At 37.8% G+C, this 16,621-nt stretch overlaps 1 protein-coding gene across 1 annotated transcript in view; it reads left to right on the top strand.

Annotated features, from left to right (window-relative positions):
- The window catches only part of CATSPERE (catsper channel auxiliary subunit epsilon), a 175,359-nt gene that overhangs the window by 81,077 nt on the left and 77,661 nt on the right, over nt 1-16,621 (top strand). The window contains exons 9-10 of the mRNA XM_001089826.5: nt 5,591-6,083; nt 14,200-14,677. Coding sequence (XP_001089826.2) covers nt 5,591-6,083; nt 14,200-14,677 — 971 coding nt within the window. The remainder of the gene's footprint in view (nt 1-5,590; nt 6,084-14,199; nt 14,678-16,621) is intronic.

Here is a 16,621-nt window from a genome sequence, read left to right as displayed (position 1 = left end):
AATAGAGATTGATTTTTTTAATCAAACAAAAATGCAAGTGCTGAAAAATAAGTGAGCAAAATGAAAAATGCAATAGAGAGCGTCAACAGCCAGTTGATCAAGGAGAAGAAAATATCTGTGAACCTGAAGACAGATTACTTGAAAATACACAGTTATGGTGGAAAAAAGAATCAAAAGAATGAAGAAAGCCAGTGGGATTTATGGAACAGCATCAAAATAGCAAATGCTTAAGTCATTGGGGTTTAAGAGGGAGTAGAGATTTGCAGTGGGGTAGAAAGTTTACTTAAAGAAATAGGAAACTTTTGAAACCTGCAGAAAATTATAATTATCCAGGTACATAAAGATTAAAGGTCATCAGTCAGATTCAATCCAAATAAGACTATCCCAAAACTTATTGTAATCAAATTGTCAAAGATGAAAGACAAAGAGAGGATCCTGAAAGAAGCAAGAGAAAAGAAGCAAATAACATATGAGGGAGTTCCAATACACCTAGCTTCAGACTTCTCAGCAGAAGTCTTACAGGCAAGAAGGGAATGGGATGATACATTCATATTCAAAGTGCTGAATAAAGAAAAGTCAACCAAGAATACTGTGCTCGGCAAGCCATCCTTCAAAAATGAAGATTTTCACAGACAAACAAAATCTGAGGGAGTTTATCACCACTAGACCTGTCTTACAAGAAATACTAAAAGGAGTGCATCAAACTGAAAGAGAAGGATGCTAATGAGTAATATGAAAACATCTGAAATATGCCTAAAATAGGTCAAATTTAGAATATTCTAATACTGTAATGATGGTTTGTAACTGACTTATTGTATAAAAGTTAAAAGCCAAAATTATTAAAAATAATAACCACAATAATTGGTTAAGGTATATGCAATATAAAAAGACATAAATCATGATTGTGAGGAAGAGTAGAGTAAAATATAGAAAAATTTCAATCTAAGTTGTTATTAGCTTAAAATAACCTATTATAGCTATAAGATGTTATGTGTGAGCCTCATGGTAACCACAAAGCAAAAACCTACAATAGAGTCACAAAAATAAAATGGAAGGAATAAAATCATGCTACTAGAGGAAATCTCTTAGCCAAAAGAAAGATAGTAAAACAGGAAGAAAGGATCTATAAAGCAACTAAAAAACAATTTTAAAATGGAAGTAGAATTACATTGAATGTAAGTGGATTAAATTCTCAAAAGACATAGAGTGGCTGATTGAACTGAAAAACAAGACCCAATTACAAGCTGCCACTTCACCTGTGAGGACACACATCAACTGAAAGTAAAGGGATGGAAGAAGAAATGACCAGACATGCTATTATATACCAATCCATGGACTGCAGCCAATGGTTTGGCTGGATGATTAGGTACTTCAAACGAATATGATTGGAAAATTGGTGACAAATATGGGGAAGAGGTATGCAGATAAACCTTTCTGAATGTGCAAAAATTGTGAAGATACTTGTATCCCATGTGAATGATCACTAAAGAGTGATGTCAGCAGATGAAGATTTAACAATTAAATGTATAGGATGACCCATTCTGTGCATACCAGTCAGCCTGTTTCTCCAGTCACTGTTGTCATCACCCAATGCACTCATGAAAGAAAGTAGCCATGGTAGCAGAAATTGAGGTTATTCATGGGCTCAGCAACATGGACTTTCACTCACCAAGGCTGATCTGGCTATGGCCATCTCTGAGTACCCAATCTGCCAGCAGCAGATACGAACAGTGGACCCCCAATATGACACCATTCTGTGTGGTGATTAGCCAGCTAACTGGTGGCAGGCTGACTACACTGAACCATTTCTATCATGGAAGTGCAGTGTTTTGTTCTTACTGGAATAGACACTTACTTTGGATGTGAATTTGTCTTCCTTACACACAATCCTTCTGCCATAATTATCATCCGGTGGACTTACAGAATATCTTATCCACTCTGATGGTATTTCATTTATTTTCAAAGCAAGAGAAGACAGCACTGGATCCATGCTCCTGGAATTCACTGGTTTTACCATGTTCTCCAGCTGGCATGATGGAATAGTGAAACAGTCTTTTGAAAACTCGATTACAGTGACCCCAGGTGACAATACCTTGAACGGCTAAGCAAGATTTGCCAGAAGGCTATATATGCTCTGAGTCATGCCTAATATATGGTGTTGTTTTTCCAATTGCCAACATTCTCAACTCCAGGAGTCGGGGTGGAAATGGGAGTGGCAACACTCACTATTACCCCTAGAGACCTATTAGCAGATTTTTGCCTCCAGTTCCTAGGACTTTATGCTCTGCTGGCCTACCACCTCACCACTTTGGGCTCCTCATGGCTCTGAGTCAGCAGGCAAAGACAGGAGATACTGTGTTTGCTGGAGTGATTTATCCAGACTACCAAGGGGAATTTGGAATACTATTCCACAATGTAGATAAGGCAGACTATGTCTGAAATACAGGAGATCCCTTATGCATCTCATAATATTACCATGCTCTGTGATTAAGGTCAATGGAAAACTGTACAAACCCATTCCAGCCAAGACTACAAATGGCCCAGACACTTTAGGAATGGAGATTTGAGTTATCCCTCAGGTAAAGAACCATGACCAGCTGAGGTTCTTACAGAAGGCAGAAGTAATACAGAATGGGTAGCAGAGGAAGTCAGCTATAAATACCAGCTTATAACCACATAACCAGTTATATAAATGCGGAATGTAATCGTCATGAGTATTTCCTCCTTATTTTGTTAAGAATATGTTTGTGTGTGTGTGTATATATATATATACATATAGTTAACTTTTTACCATATAATTTAAGTTACAGAATATTGGGAGAAGAGCAAACATCACTGAAGGACTTCAACCTCCTCTTCTGGAGAAGAGAGTAGTGCATTTTCAGTTGTTGTGCAGTATTGTTGTGCCATGTTAGGTAGAATTATGACCTCATTATTGTCTTTATTTAGAGATACTTTGAGATGCATATGGGTGCCAAGTTGACAATGAATGGACTTGTAATGGTTAGTTGTATGCATCAACTTTACTGGGCTAGGGGATGCCCAGATAGCTGGTAAACATTATTTCTGGGTGTGTCTGTGAGGGTATTTCTGGAAGAGATTAGCATTTGAATTGGTAGACTTGAGTAAAGAAGATAACCCTCACCAGTGTGGTTGGGCATCATGCAGTCCATTGAGGGCTTGAATAGGACAAAAGGGCAAAAGAAGAGCAAATCCACTGTGTCTTCTTGAGTTGCAACATCCATCTTTTCCTGCACTCAGCCATTGGCTTTCCTGCTTCTCAAGCCTTCAGACTTGGACCAGGACTCACAACATTGGTATCCCAGTTTTGAGGTCTCTGGACTGAGACTGAGACTAACTCTGTTGGTTCTCCTGGTTCTCACACCTTTGGACTTGGACTGGAACTATACCACTGGCTTTACTGGGCCTCCAATCTGGTAGACAGCAAATCATGGGACTTCTCAGCTTCCATAATCATGTGAGAGGCAACCACTCATAATAAATCTCTGTCTGTTTCTATATATCCTATTCTATTCTCTGGAGAACTCTTACCAATATGAATAGCATCTTCACAAAAATAAGAGAATATATATATTAGGATGCTATACAGTGGAAAGCCAAAAAATTCTTGAAAAGTGTATAGTCACAATTTTAAAAATTAAAATTTGAAAATAAAATGATTGATATGGAAAATCAAAAAAGAGCAGTTTGCCCTGTGCAGCCCTTTTGTGCTGAGTCCCATTTATGCCTGTAGATAACCAATTGTCCATTCAAACAAAACAGTCATACATACCTAGTTACAAAGTGACTGCATATTTGAGGTTATTATATAACCAGTGGACAATGTAGCAAAATGATATTGTGATTTAAGAAATTGCAATTGGAACCAATGTTAGAGCCAGGTGATGTGGCTTGCAAAAAGTGGAAATTACACTGAGTTTCTTTTTGACATGATTTAAGGCATAAGAGGTTTGGTGACAGTTCTACAACTGCCCTAACTTGAGGTCCCCTTCACCTGGGTCCTGCTGAGTGGGCACAATGTCATCATCACCAACCCAAGTATGTATTCATTAAGAAAATGAGTGACTCAAGACGTGTTTACTGAACATCTTTCAGCCTGCTGTCATTTGAATTGCCCAGCTGAGAAACTCTGCTTAGAAATGTTCAGTGCTTCTAAGATATGTCAGAGTGTTTGCTTTTGTATATTACTCCATGTTCCCACTTCAAAAGATAGACTCTGCCCTGTCAAATTTTAGATTGGCGAGAAAAAGGAATGATCCCAAAAACTTATAGCAGGACAACCATTTAAATAATAAAAATCAATCTATCACCTGACTTTCTCAGTGATTCTGATTACCAAAGGACTGGAGAAAATGCCCTCTCCCTAACCTATTATTCATCAGGTGTGTAAAATAAAGATCTTTTCAGATATTCAAGGTCTCAAAAAATGTATGTTTATACATTCTTTCACAGGAAGGTGCTAAGGAATGTGCTTTAGCAAAACAGAAAAGATCAAAGCATGAGATCCTGTAAATGGCAGCAAAGAGAGAGTAATGAAGGAAGACCCCAGGAAACAAATACTGGATTATCTCTGCATTTATCACATGGAAAATATCATAAAATGCTATTTTAACTACCTACTGGAAAACTAACCAAAATTTTTAAACAAATCAAGTATTAACTCCAGGAAAAGTTATGTATATATATGCATGTAGAGAGAAGAAAACATACTCATAGAACTGGTTCAGTAGAAAGCAATATTTACACAGTAAATCTAAACAATATAAACATTCTATTCATGTAACCAAAAAGGTAATATAACTAATTTGAGAGATGGAGAGAAGATGTGTAAGTAGGCATGGTACATGGGAGATACATCTTGATCTGCCATATAAGAAGGCAATAGGGTTGGCTCTGGGTACACTGCCTAGGAGTTAGCCCTGCTCCACAAGTAGCAGTAATAAAAGAGAAAAAAGAAGGTAATAGATAATGTATAAAAATTATATATTAAGAAAGAGCATATAAGAATCTTTACTTGAGGCCGGGCGCGGTGGCTCATGCCTGTAATCCCAGCACTTTGGGAGGCTGAGACAGGCGGATCACGAGGTCAAGAGATCGAGATCATCCTGGCTAACATGGTGAAACCCCATCTTTACAAAAATACAAAAAATTAGCTGGGCGTGGTGGCGGACGCCTGTAATCTCAGCTACTCGGGAGGCTGAGGCAGGAGAATGGCGTGAACCCGGGAGGCGGAGCTTGCAGTGAGCCGAGATTGCACCACTGCACTCCAGCCTGGGCGACAGAGTGAGACTCCGTCTCAAAAAAAAAACAAAAAAAAAAGAATCTTTACTTGACAATACAGAGACATATTGCAGAAGAAACAGCTGCAAGAGTCAAGATTGTTTTCCTTTAGGACCAGAGTGAAGCATGACAAAAACAATGTGGCAGTGGCTGCATTTTAATACTATTTGTCTTATCCAGATTTGTATTGATAAAAATTAAAAATGTTTTCAAGATGATAAATATCAACTGTACAAGATGAAGCAGACGAGGCAGAGCTCATTTTACTCTCTTTTCTTTCTCTTCTTAGGACCTGGCATGTTATGGTACCAATGACAAGAGATGATGCACTAAAGGAGATTAGAGGAAACCAAGTTACTTTTCAAGATTGCTTTATTGCAGATTTTCTTATTGTGTTGACTTTTCCTTTGTTGACCATACCTGAAATTCCTGGTTCTTTACCAATCTCTTCACCACGTGGTAGTCAATTAATGGTTTCCTGGGATGCTTGTGTTGTTGCATCTGTTGTTTTGGTAACTGATATGGAGACCTTTCAAACAAATGATTCATTCCGTACGTGGACCAGAATCAGAGTGCCTCCAGGCAGTCTGAGTGATGCTGAAAGACGGAGTGTGGCTGATGTGATCGTATCGCGGGATGGAGTATTTTTTCTTACAAATGGTGTTCTTTACCAAAAAAGTTTTCGTGGATTTGTAAAACTGGGAGGAATTCTAAATCTTCCTAATGGTGGAATTATTGGCATTTCATCAAGAAAATGGTGTTGGGTCAAATATTTATCCAAGGTTAGTAAGAGATATTTTAGATTTAATAAATATATTTATATTTTACAAATGTATTTACCATACCATTTATTCAGGGATAAACAGAGACGTACCATGCAGCTTTTTGCCCAGATGTTTTATCTAAGGCTGTAAACAGCTCTAACTCAACTTCTCGGAGACCTCTTTACAGTAGAGATACACCTCCAACAACTAAAAATAAAATTAATCTTGTATGTTATTATGTAGTTCAGTCATAATATGAGAGCTTTGTTTTACCTTGATATGGGCAAAAGACCCAAATATTATTTTCCCCAAACAAAGTGAATAATGAGTTTTTGTTACATGCATAGAAAGTGTAATGATCAAGTCAGGGTCTTTGGGGTATCTATCTCCTTCAATATTTACTATGTCTACTTGTTGGTATCATTTCCTCTCTCCTAGTGACTTTGAAATGTTAAAAATATTGTTGCTGGCCCGGTGCGGCGGTTCACACCTGTAATCCCAGCATTTTGGGAGGCCAAGGTGGGCGGATCACAAGGTCAGGAGATCGAGACCACGGTGAAGCCCCATCTCTACTAAAAATACAAAAAATTAGCCAGTCGCAGTGGTGGGTGCCTGTAGACCCAGCTACTCAGGAGGCTGAGGCAGGAGAATGGCGTGAAGCTGGGAGGCAGAGCTTGCAGTGAGCCAAGATCGCACCACTGCACTCCAGCCTGGGCGACAAAGCGAGACTCCATCTCGAAATGAATAAATAAATAAAAATAATTATATATATATATATAATTATTCATATATACTTATATATATATACTAGAAACACTAGAACTTATTTCTTCTATTGAACTGTCAGTTAGATATAAAACATTACAACTTATTCTTCTATTTAACTGTATATTTGTACCCATTAATCAACTTCTCTTTATACTCCCTCCCATGCACCCCACCTTCCCAGACTCTAAGATCCATCATTCCATTCTGTTTCCATGAGATCACGGTTTTTACCTTCCACATATGAGTGAGAACATGTAGTATTTGTCTTTCTGTGCCTGGCTTATTTCACTTTACAATAATGATCTCCAGTTCCATCCATATTGCTGCAAACGACATGATTTTGTTATTTTTATGGCCAAACGGTATTCCACTGGGTACATACACCCCATTTTCTTTATCCATTCATCCATTGATGTACACTTACGTTGATTCTATGTCTTTGCTGTTGTGAATAGTGTTGCAATAAACATGTAAGTACAGGTTTCCCTTTGATACACTGATTTCTTTTCCTTTTGATAAATACCCAGTAGTGGGAATGCTGGATTGTATGGTAGTTATATGTTTAGTTTTTTGAGAAACCTCCATACTGTTTTTCATGGCGGTTGTGTTAATTTACATTCCCACCAATAGGGTATGTGAGCTTCCTTTTCTCTGCCTCCTTGCCAGCATCTGTTAATTTTTTTTTTTTTTTGTCATTTTAATAATTGCCAGACTGGGCAGGATGGCTCACACCTGTAGTTGCGGTACTTTGGGAGGCCAAGGTGGGATGATTGCTTGAGCCTAGGTGTTAGAGACCAGCCTGGGCAACATGGTGAGACCCCAGCCAGGGCAACATGGTGAGACCCCATCTCTTAAAAATAAAATAAAATAAAATAAAAAAATAACAATAATAGCCATTTAACAGGGTAAAATAATATCTCATTGTGGTATTGATTTACATTTCCCTGATGATAAGTGATGTTAACTGTTTTTTCACATACCTGTTGGCCATTTGTGTATCTTTTGAGAAATATCTATTCATGACCTTTGCCCACTTTTAAATGGGATTTTTTTACTATTAAGTTGTAAAATTGAAGAGGAGGGAATTATCCCTAACTCATTCTACAAGACCACCCTTACCCTGATACCAAAACCAGAGAAGAACACAACACAATAAAACAAAACTTACAGGCCAATATTCCTGATGCGCATAAAACACAAAAACCCTCAAAAAAAATTCTAGCAAACTGAATAAAACAGCACATCAAAACCAGAACACACCATGGGATTTATACCAGCAATGTAAGGATAATTTGACATACACAAATCAGTGTGTTACATCCACAGAATGAAGGACAAATACCGTCTGATCATCTCAATAGATACAGAAAAAGCATGTGATAAATTCAACATCCCTTCATGATAAAAATTCAACAAACTGGCCGGGTACAGTGACTCACACCTGTAATCCCAGCACTTTGGGAGGCCAAGGCGGGCAGATCACGAGGTCAGGAGTTCAAGACCAGCCTGGCCCATATGGTGTAACCCCGTCTCTACTCAAAATACAAAAATTAGCTAGGTGCGGTGGCGGCACACGCCTGTAGTCCCAGCTACTTGGGAGGCTGAGGCAAGACAATTGCTTGAACCCAGGAGGCGGAGGTTACAGTGAGCCAAGATCGTACCACTGACTGCAGACTGGCGACATAGTGAGACTCCACCTCAAAAAATAAAACAAAACAAAACATTAAACTAGGCATAGAAGGAACATACCCCCAAATTATAAAAGTCATATATGACAAACCCACAGCTAAACATCATACTGAATATATAAGTTTAAAGTTTAAAGCCTTTCCTGTAAGAATTGAAACAAGACAAGGATTCCCACCCTCACCACTCATATTCAACTTAGTACTGGAGGTCCTAGCCAGAGCAGTCAGTAAAGAGAAAGAAATAAAAGGCATTTAAATTGGAAAAGAGGAATTCAAACTGTCCCTTTTTGCAGATAATATGATCTTATATTTAGAAAAACCTAGACTCCACAAAAAAATTCTTGAAAATGATAAATTCAGTAAAGTTGCAGGATATAAAATTAGCATACAAAAATCAGCAGCATAGTGGCCGGGCGCGGTGGCTCAAGCCTGTAATCCCAGCACTTTGGGAGGCCGAGACGAGCGGATCACGAGGTCAGGAGATCGAGACCATCCTGGCTAACACGGTGAAACCCCGTCTCTACTAAAAAATACAAAAAACTAGCCGGGCGAGGTGGCGGGCGCCTGTAGTCCCAGCTACTCGGGAGGCTGAGGCAGGAGAATGGCGTAAACCCGGGAGGCAGAGCTTGTAGTGAGCCGAGATCCGGCCACTTACACTCCAGCCTGGGAGACACAGCGAGACTCCGTCTCAAAAAAAAAAAAAAAAAAAAAAAAAGCAGCATTGCTATACACTAATAATGAAATAGCTGAAAAATAAATCAAGAAGGCAATCCCATTTACAATACCTGCCAAAAACAAAAACAAAAACAAACAAAAAAACTCCTAGGAATAAATTTAACCAAGGATGTGAAAGATCTCTGCAAGGAAGACTACAAAACACTGATAAGGCTGAGTAGAATAGTTCATCTCAGCAGTTTGGGAGGCCAAGGCAGGAGGATTGCTAAATGCCAGGAGTTTGAGACCAGCCTGGGCAACAAAGCAAAATCCTGTTCTCTACAAATAAAAAATTAAAAAAGTTAATCAGGTGAAGTGTCTTACACCTGTAGTCCTAGCTACTTGGAATGCTGAAGTGGGAAGGTTGCTTGAGCCCAGGAGTTGAAGGCTGCAGTGAACTGTGATCACACCATTACACTCTAGCTTGGGTGACAAAATGAGACACTTTCTCTAAAAAAAAAAAAAATATATATATATATATATAAAAATAAATAAATTTAAGTGGATGTATTGTAATCCTGATAGCAACCACTAAAAACATTTATACAAGATAGAGTAAAAATTTCAATGAACTAAAATGAAATACTAAAAAAAATTATAAAATCCAAAAGAAGGCAGAAAAGGGAAATAGAGGAACAAAACCCAGAGGATACAATAGAAAATAAAATGTATAACTCAGTCTAAACACAACAATAATTACATTAAATCTAAATGGTCTAAAACCACTAATTAAAAGAGATTGTCAGATTGGATTTTTTTAAAGACCAAATTATACATTTTTATTTAGAAGCCCACTTTAAATATAAGGGGGATAGGTAGACTAAAAGTAAAACACTGGAAGAAGTTATAATATGCAACATGAAATTTGGGAGGGGACACAGATCCAGACCATATTGACCAATGTCAAGGTGGTTTATTGTGTTTTCTTCTAGGAATTTGAGAGTTTCAGATATTACATTAAGTTTTTAATCCATTTTGAGTTAATTTTAATAACTAGTACAATTTCAATTTTTATAACTTCTTTTTTCCTTTTCTTTCTTCTCTCTCTCTTTTTTGCCCCCAAACTGTTAGAACTAACAAATAAATTTAGTAAAGTTGCAGGTTACAAAATCAACATACAACAATTAGTTGCATTTCTATACACTAACAACAAGCTATCCAAAAGAGAAAGTAAGAAAGCAATTTTTTTAATTAGAGCATAAAAGAATTTTTTTTTTTTTTTTTTTTTTTTTTTTTTTTTTTTTTTTGCATGTGGATATCCTGTTTTCTCCACACCACTTATTGAAGAGACTCTTCTATCTGGATTGTGTTCTTTGCATTATTAAGAAAGATTAGTTGGCCATATATGCATGGATTTACTTCTGGGTTCTCTATTCTGTTCTGTTGGCTTAAATGTGTCTGTTTTTCAGGAAGTACTATACTGTTTTGATTGCTATAGCTTTGTAATATAGTTCGAAATTGGGAACTATGATGCTTTAAACTTTGTTCTTCTTCAAGATTGCTTTGGCTCCTCAGGGTCTTTCATGGTTCCATATGAATTTTAGGATTGTTTTTTCGATTTCTGTGAAAAATGCCCTTGGAATTTTGATAGAGATTACATTGACTCTGTTAATCAGAGTCTACAGAAGGTGGTATTACTATGGACATTTTAACAATAGTAATTATTCCAATTTAGGAATATGAGATATCTTTCCATTTATATGTATTTCTTCAGTTTCCTTCATTAATATCTTATAGTTTCCAGTGTACAGATTTTTTACCTCTTTGGTCAAATTTATTCCAAAGTATTTTATTCTTTTATATATTTATATATATGTATATATAATTTTATTTGAAATATTCATATATATATATGAAATTTCCCAGATTCTTGGAAAATTTCTTTCTGGTTTTCAGCAGTTCTACTATGTGCCAAGATGTTATTTCCTTTGTGTTTATCCTACTTGAGGTTCAATTGAGTTTCTTGGATTTCTGGGTTTATGTCTTTCATTAATCTTGGAATGTCCGTGGCTATTATCTCTTCAAATGTTTCTTCAACCTAATTTTCTTTTTCCTCTCCTACTAGGATTCCAAAAACACCTGTATGAGACCTTTTAATATTGTCTCACAGATCTCAGATGACCTGTTCATTATTTTTTCACTGTTTTTTCCTGTGTATTTCAGCTTATATACATGCTATTAACCTGTCTTCAAGTTCACTGCTTTTTTCCTCTGCTTTCTCCAGCTTCTTGGTAAGTGCATCTGAGTTTTTTTAAGACAAGGTCTCACTCTGCCACCCAGGCTGGAGTGAAATGCCACAATCAAAACTCACTGCTGCCTCAAACGGTTGGCCTCAAGCAATCCTCCCACCTTGGCTTCCCAAAGTGCTGAGATTACAGGCATGAGCCACCATGCCTGGCCCCAATTATTTCTCTCTCTCTCTCTCTGTTTTTTTTTTTTTTTTTTTTTTTGAGATCGAGTTTTACTCTTGTTGCCCAGGCTGGAGTGCAGTGGCACGATCTCAGCTCACTGCAACTCCACCTCCCAGATTCAAGTGATTCTCCTGCTTCAGCCTCATGAGTAGCTGGGACTACAGGCACGTGCCCCAATGCTCAGCCAATGGCTAATTTTTGTATTTTTAGTAGAGACGGGGTTTTGCCATGTTGGCTAGGCTGGTCTCAAACTCCTCCAATTATTTCTTTATTCTTGATTTTTATTTTATTTATAGAATTTCCATTTTGTTCCTTTTTTATCATTTCTATATCTTGGCTGAAATTCCTCATCTCTTCACTATGTTGCCCATCTTTTCCACTAGAACCTTCAGCATTTTTATTATAGTTATTTTCTTTTTAGACATTCTTGGTACCTCAGCACTGACAACATTCCAGAGATCTCTTAATACCTCACAGTGGTGCCACCAACTTTCGAAATCCTTGGGAGAGCTATCTCTGCTTTACAGCCTAGCTTCTAGCTTTTTGATCATTGGGTAATTATCTTTACTTTCTCATCTGACGCTGAATTTTGGTGCATCTTCCTCTCTTCCTCCCCTTCTCCTCCTGCCCACTCCACACTCCCCTCTCCTTCTCCCTCTCCCTCTCCTTCTGTCTCCTATTTCCCTGTCCCAATTCTGTCAGGGAGGCTGCTTTACACTGTGGGTAGAGGCCACGCATGGCTCAAGGAGAGTTCCTCTCTACTCCCTTACCCCACTCCTCGTCAGGAGCTGAGAATCCAGAGTGTGGATGGGTTTCTCTCAACTTGCCCAGCTTGATGCCCCTTTCCTGCCTTCAAAGACTTACTACCTTACATTTTGAAGAGACCTTGAATACTTCAAAGGATCTTTCACCTCACCTGCATGATTATGCCGAAGCATTAAGTGGAGTTATGTGGGAAAGGGTTTGTGGGTGAGAGTGAAAACTCACTTCTTGGCTGGGAATCCTTGGAATTCTCATCTATCATGTTTATGACGTGCTCCTCTTCCCATCTCTCTGACAAGAATGACAATGACCGTGGGTTTCTTCTATAGCTCATCATTTTGTTTCTACTCTATTTCTTCTTTAAGAATTGTTTCACTCGTTTCCAGCAACATAAGTTCTATACTTTAAAGTGAATCCGCATTTAGCAAAATGACTTTTTATCCCAAATTGTGTCTTTCTTTGGTTACCAGTTTGATATCTGCCTACCTCCTGTTTCAGTATACGCTAAATATTTGTACATTAAGTAAAATGAGGACAGCAAGATGTTTTCAAAAGACTCCTTTTGAATGTCATGTACATAGAAATTACATACTAAGTGAAAATCCTGAAAAAATTAGAAACAGTGGGGAGAGGAGGCAGAGGAGAAGGGAGGCCTTGGACTCCTTGATGAAATTAGGCCCACCGAGTTTCAGGCACAGCGGTTTCTGAATACCCTTCCCATCTAACAGCCTATATCCATAAAAGGGTAGAATTCATTTGTCTAAGGTTTTAAGTTTTCTCTTCTCTTTATCTGGTAACCAAGGAATCTAGAATTCCAAAAATGAGTTAATATTTGAAGAGACCTTATATGTTGACCTTAGTAAACATCAAGGTCAAAGGGGCACTCCAGGCCAGAGTGATAAATACATAAAGAGAAGGCTGATGTGCTTAAAAGATTTAAAAGGAATTAAAATTTATTATTCCTATTGATAGAAACAATTTATAAACAAGTAATTGGGATAATTTATCTTTATGGTTATATGTAATATGATCAATTTCTATTTAATATATTTCTATGCCTGAAGTATTATTCAAAAATATATTGAAACGAATCAAACCATAGTATTTACTACCTTTTGTTTTTATGTATTTATTTTTTTTAGAGACAGGGTCTCACTCTATCACCCAGGTCGGAGTACAGTGGCATAATCATGGCTCACTGCATCCTTGAACTCCTGGGCTCAAGTGATCCTTCCACCTCAGCCTTCCAAATAGCTGAGACTACAGACACATACCACCACCCCCAACTAGTTTTTAACTTTTGTAGAAATGGGGTCTCATTGTGTTACCCAGAGTAGTTTCAAACCACTGACTTCAAGTGATTCTCCTGCCTCAGCCTCCCAAAGTGCAGGGATTATAGGCATGAAACCACCACACCTGGTCTCTATTTTTTAAATGTAGCAAATTAGAAGATGGAAGTTGTTAGACCTTGGGAGCTAAGCTATGAGGACACAAAGGTGTAAGAATGATACAATGGACTTTGAAGACTCGGGCGGGAGTCGGGGGCAGGATGGGAGGGGGATGAGGGATAAAAGACCACACATTGGGTACAGTGTACACTGCTCAGAGATTTTGGGTGCACCAAAATCTCAGAAATCACCACTAAAGAACTTATTCATGTAACACCACCTGTTCCCCAAAAACCTATTGAAATAAAATTTTAAAAAATAAAATTTACATTTAAAAAAGAGAAGTTGTTAGACCCATCTCTAAAATCGAAGATTTTTCTCATCATTTTTCACTTTGTCATAGGCTAAAGAAAGAAGAAGCAACTTTGCAGTCTGGACAGAAAATGAAGTTTACCTCGAATATATTCTTCTTAAATTTACCAGATTAGTAACTACCACAGAACTGAAAAACATCCTAAATCTATCAGTAACTGCTACTCTGACGATACACAGTGTTGAGTATACAGGACACCCTCTGGAGATTGCTGTGTTTTTAAGTTATTGCACTATATGTACCGTCACCAAAAAGATTTTCTTAGTGATATATAATGAAGATACAAAACAGTGGGTTTCCCAAGAGTTTACGTTAGATGCCCCTATTGACAGTGTTTTCGTTCCATATTTTATATTTTCAGCACTGCCAGGATTAATACTATGGAACAAGCATAGTATCTACTATTGTTACCATAATTTCACCTTTACTGGGATTTTACAGACACCTGCAGGACATGGAAATCTATCAATGCTATCAAATGACAGCATTATTCATGAAGTTTTCATAGGTAAGGCATTCTCAGTCTACTAACATTATTCTAGATTTTACTATAGACACCTTCCTTATAATGATGTAACACTTTTTAATGTACCAATATGTGGTGTTTTTGACAGCCAAAGGTGCACTTCTTATCACCTACAAATGAATCGACTTTAAATTCAAGTAATGTTAACTATGAGCTCACATAGCAAAAGGGCAAACTCAGTTTCTTTTTGCTGGGGAGAGGGGAGTTTCATTTTAGTCAATCAGTAGATTCTAACTAAGCAATTTATGTATACGTCGTATGTGTAGGAGGTGCTGTGGTATTGTGTTATGTTTCCTGGGGCTCCCAGAACAAACTACCACAAACTGGATGACTTAAAACAACATAAATGTATTACTTCACAGTTCTGGAGGCTAGAAGTGGAAAATCAAGGTGTTGATAGGGCCATGCTCCCTCTGAAACCTGTAAAGGGAGGTTTTATGTTGTAAAGCACATATGAAACAGGATTGTATGTGTTTTTTAAACAACCATGAGCCACAGTGATAAGAAGACAAGGTTAGAATGGTACATTGGGGATAGATTTTAGAGGATGACAGATACCCACTTTGAATGTTGTACTGAAGGTCATTCAGAAACAATGAAATATAACATGCTCAAACCATTCATAAGTTTATGAAGTAGGAAGTTCAAGTCCTTCAACTCTCACCATTCTCATTTCCCAAATAACCAACTATTAAGAAACTCCTGTGAGGCTGGGCGTGGTGGCTCATGCTTCTAATGCCAGCACTTTGGAAGGCCAAGGTGGGAGGATCACTTGACCTCAGGAGTTCGAGTCCAGCCTGTGCAACATGGAGAGACCTCATCCCTACTAAAAACTTAAAACTGGGCATGGTGGTACGCGCCTGTGACCCCAGCTACTCAGGAGACTGAGGCAGGAGGATCATTTGAGCCCGGGAGGTCAAGGCTGTAGTGAGCCATGTTCACATCACTGAACTCCCCAGCCTGGACAACAGAGCGAGATCCTGTCTCCAAAAAAAAAAAAAAAAAAACTCCTGTGAGTTTGTCCAGACTTTCAAATAAGCAAATACTAAATATAATGGGCATGTTTTCAAAACAATACATATAATAGATATAAAATTAATGCCATTTTAACTGCTATGTAATGTTCCACTGTCTATGCACACTACTGTCTAATTAACAGGGGTGCAGATAGCTATTTGGATAGATATTAGGCTTCAGTTCTTTTTCTGTTACAAATAATGCATATGTACACATACCGATACAAGTGTTTCTGTAATATAAATTACTGGATATAGAATTCGTGAATCAGAAATTACAAATATTTAAAAAGTTGATAAATCCTTCTCACTTACCCACCAGCAAAGTTTGTCACAGTCTAAACTCCCCCAAAAGTTTGAAAATGTGTCATTTTCATATAATCTGTTTAACAGTTACTGGTTATATAGAAAATGTTATTCTCATTTTATTGCACAGCATATCTTTTATAATTAGATGTTTTATCTAGTTGCATAAATGTATTGGCCATATTCTGTGAATTTCTATTTTTCTTGTCATTTCGTTATTTCTGTTTTATTTTTTATTTATTATACTTTAAGTTCTGGGATACATGTGCAGAATGTGCAGGTTTGTTACATAAGTATACACATGCCATGGTGGTTGGCTGCACCCATCAGCCCATCATCTACATTAGGTATTTCTCCTAATGCTATCCCTCCATTACCCTCCCAACCCCTGACAGGCCTCGGTGTGTGATGTTCCCCTCCCTGTGTCGATGTGTTCTCATTGTTCAACTCCCACTTATGAGTGAGAACGTGTGGTGTTTGGTTTTTTGTTCCTGTGTTAGTTTGCTGAGAATGATGGTTTCCAGCTTCGTCCATGTCCCAGCAAACAACATGAACTCATCCTTTTTTATGGCTGCATAGTATTCCATGGTGTATACGTGCCACA

Source organism: Macaca mulatta, chromosome 1 (assembly GCF_049350105.2).
Source record: "Macaca mulatta isolate MMU2019108-1 chromosome 1, T2T-MMU8v2.0, whole genome shotgun sequence".
In the NCBI taxonomy this organism is placed as follows: domain Eukaryota; kingdom Metazoa; phylum Chordata; class Mammalia; order Primates; family Cercopithecidae; genus Macaca; species Macaca mulatta.
This window is presented reverse-complemented; position numbering and strand designations above follow the sequence as displayed.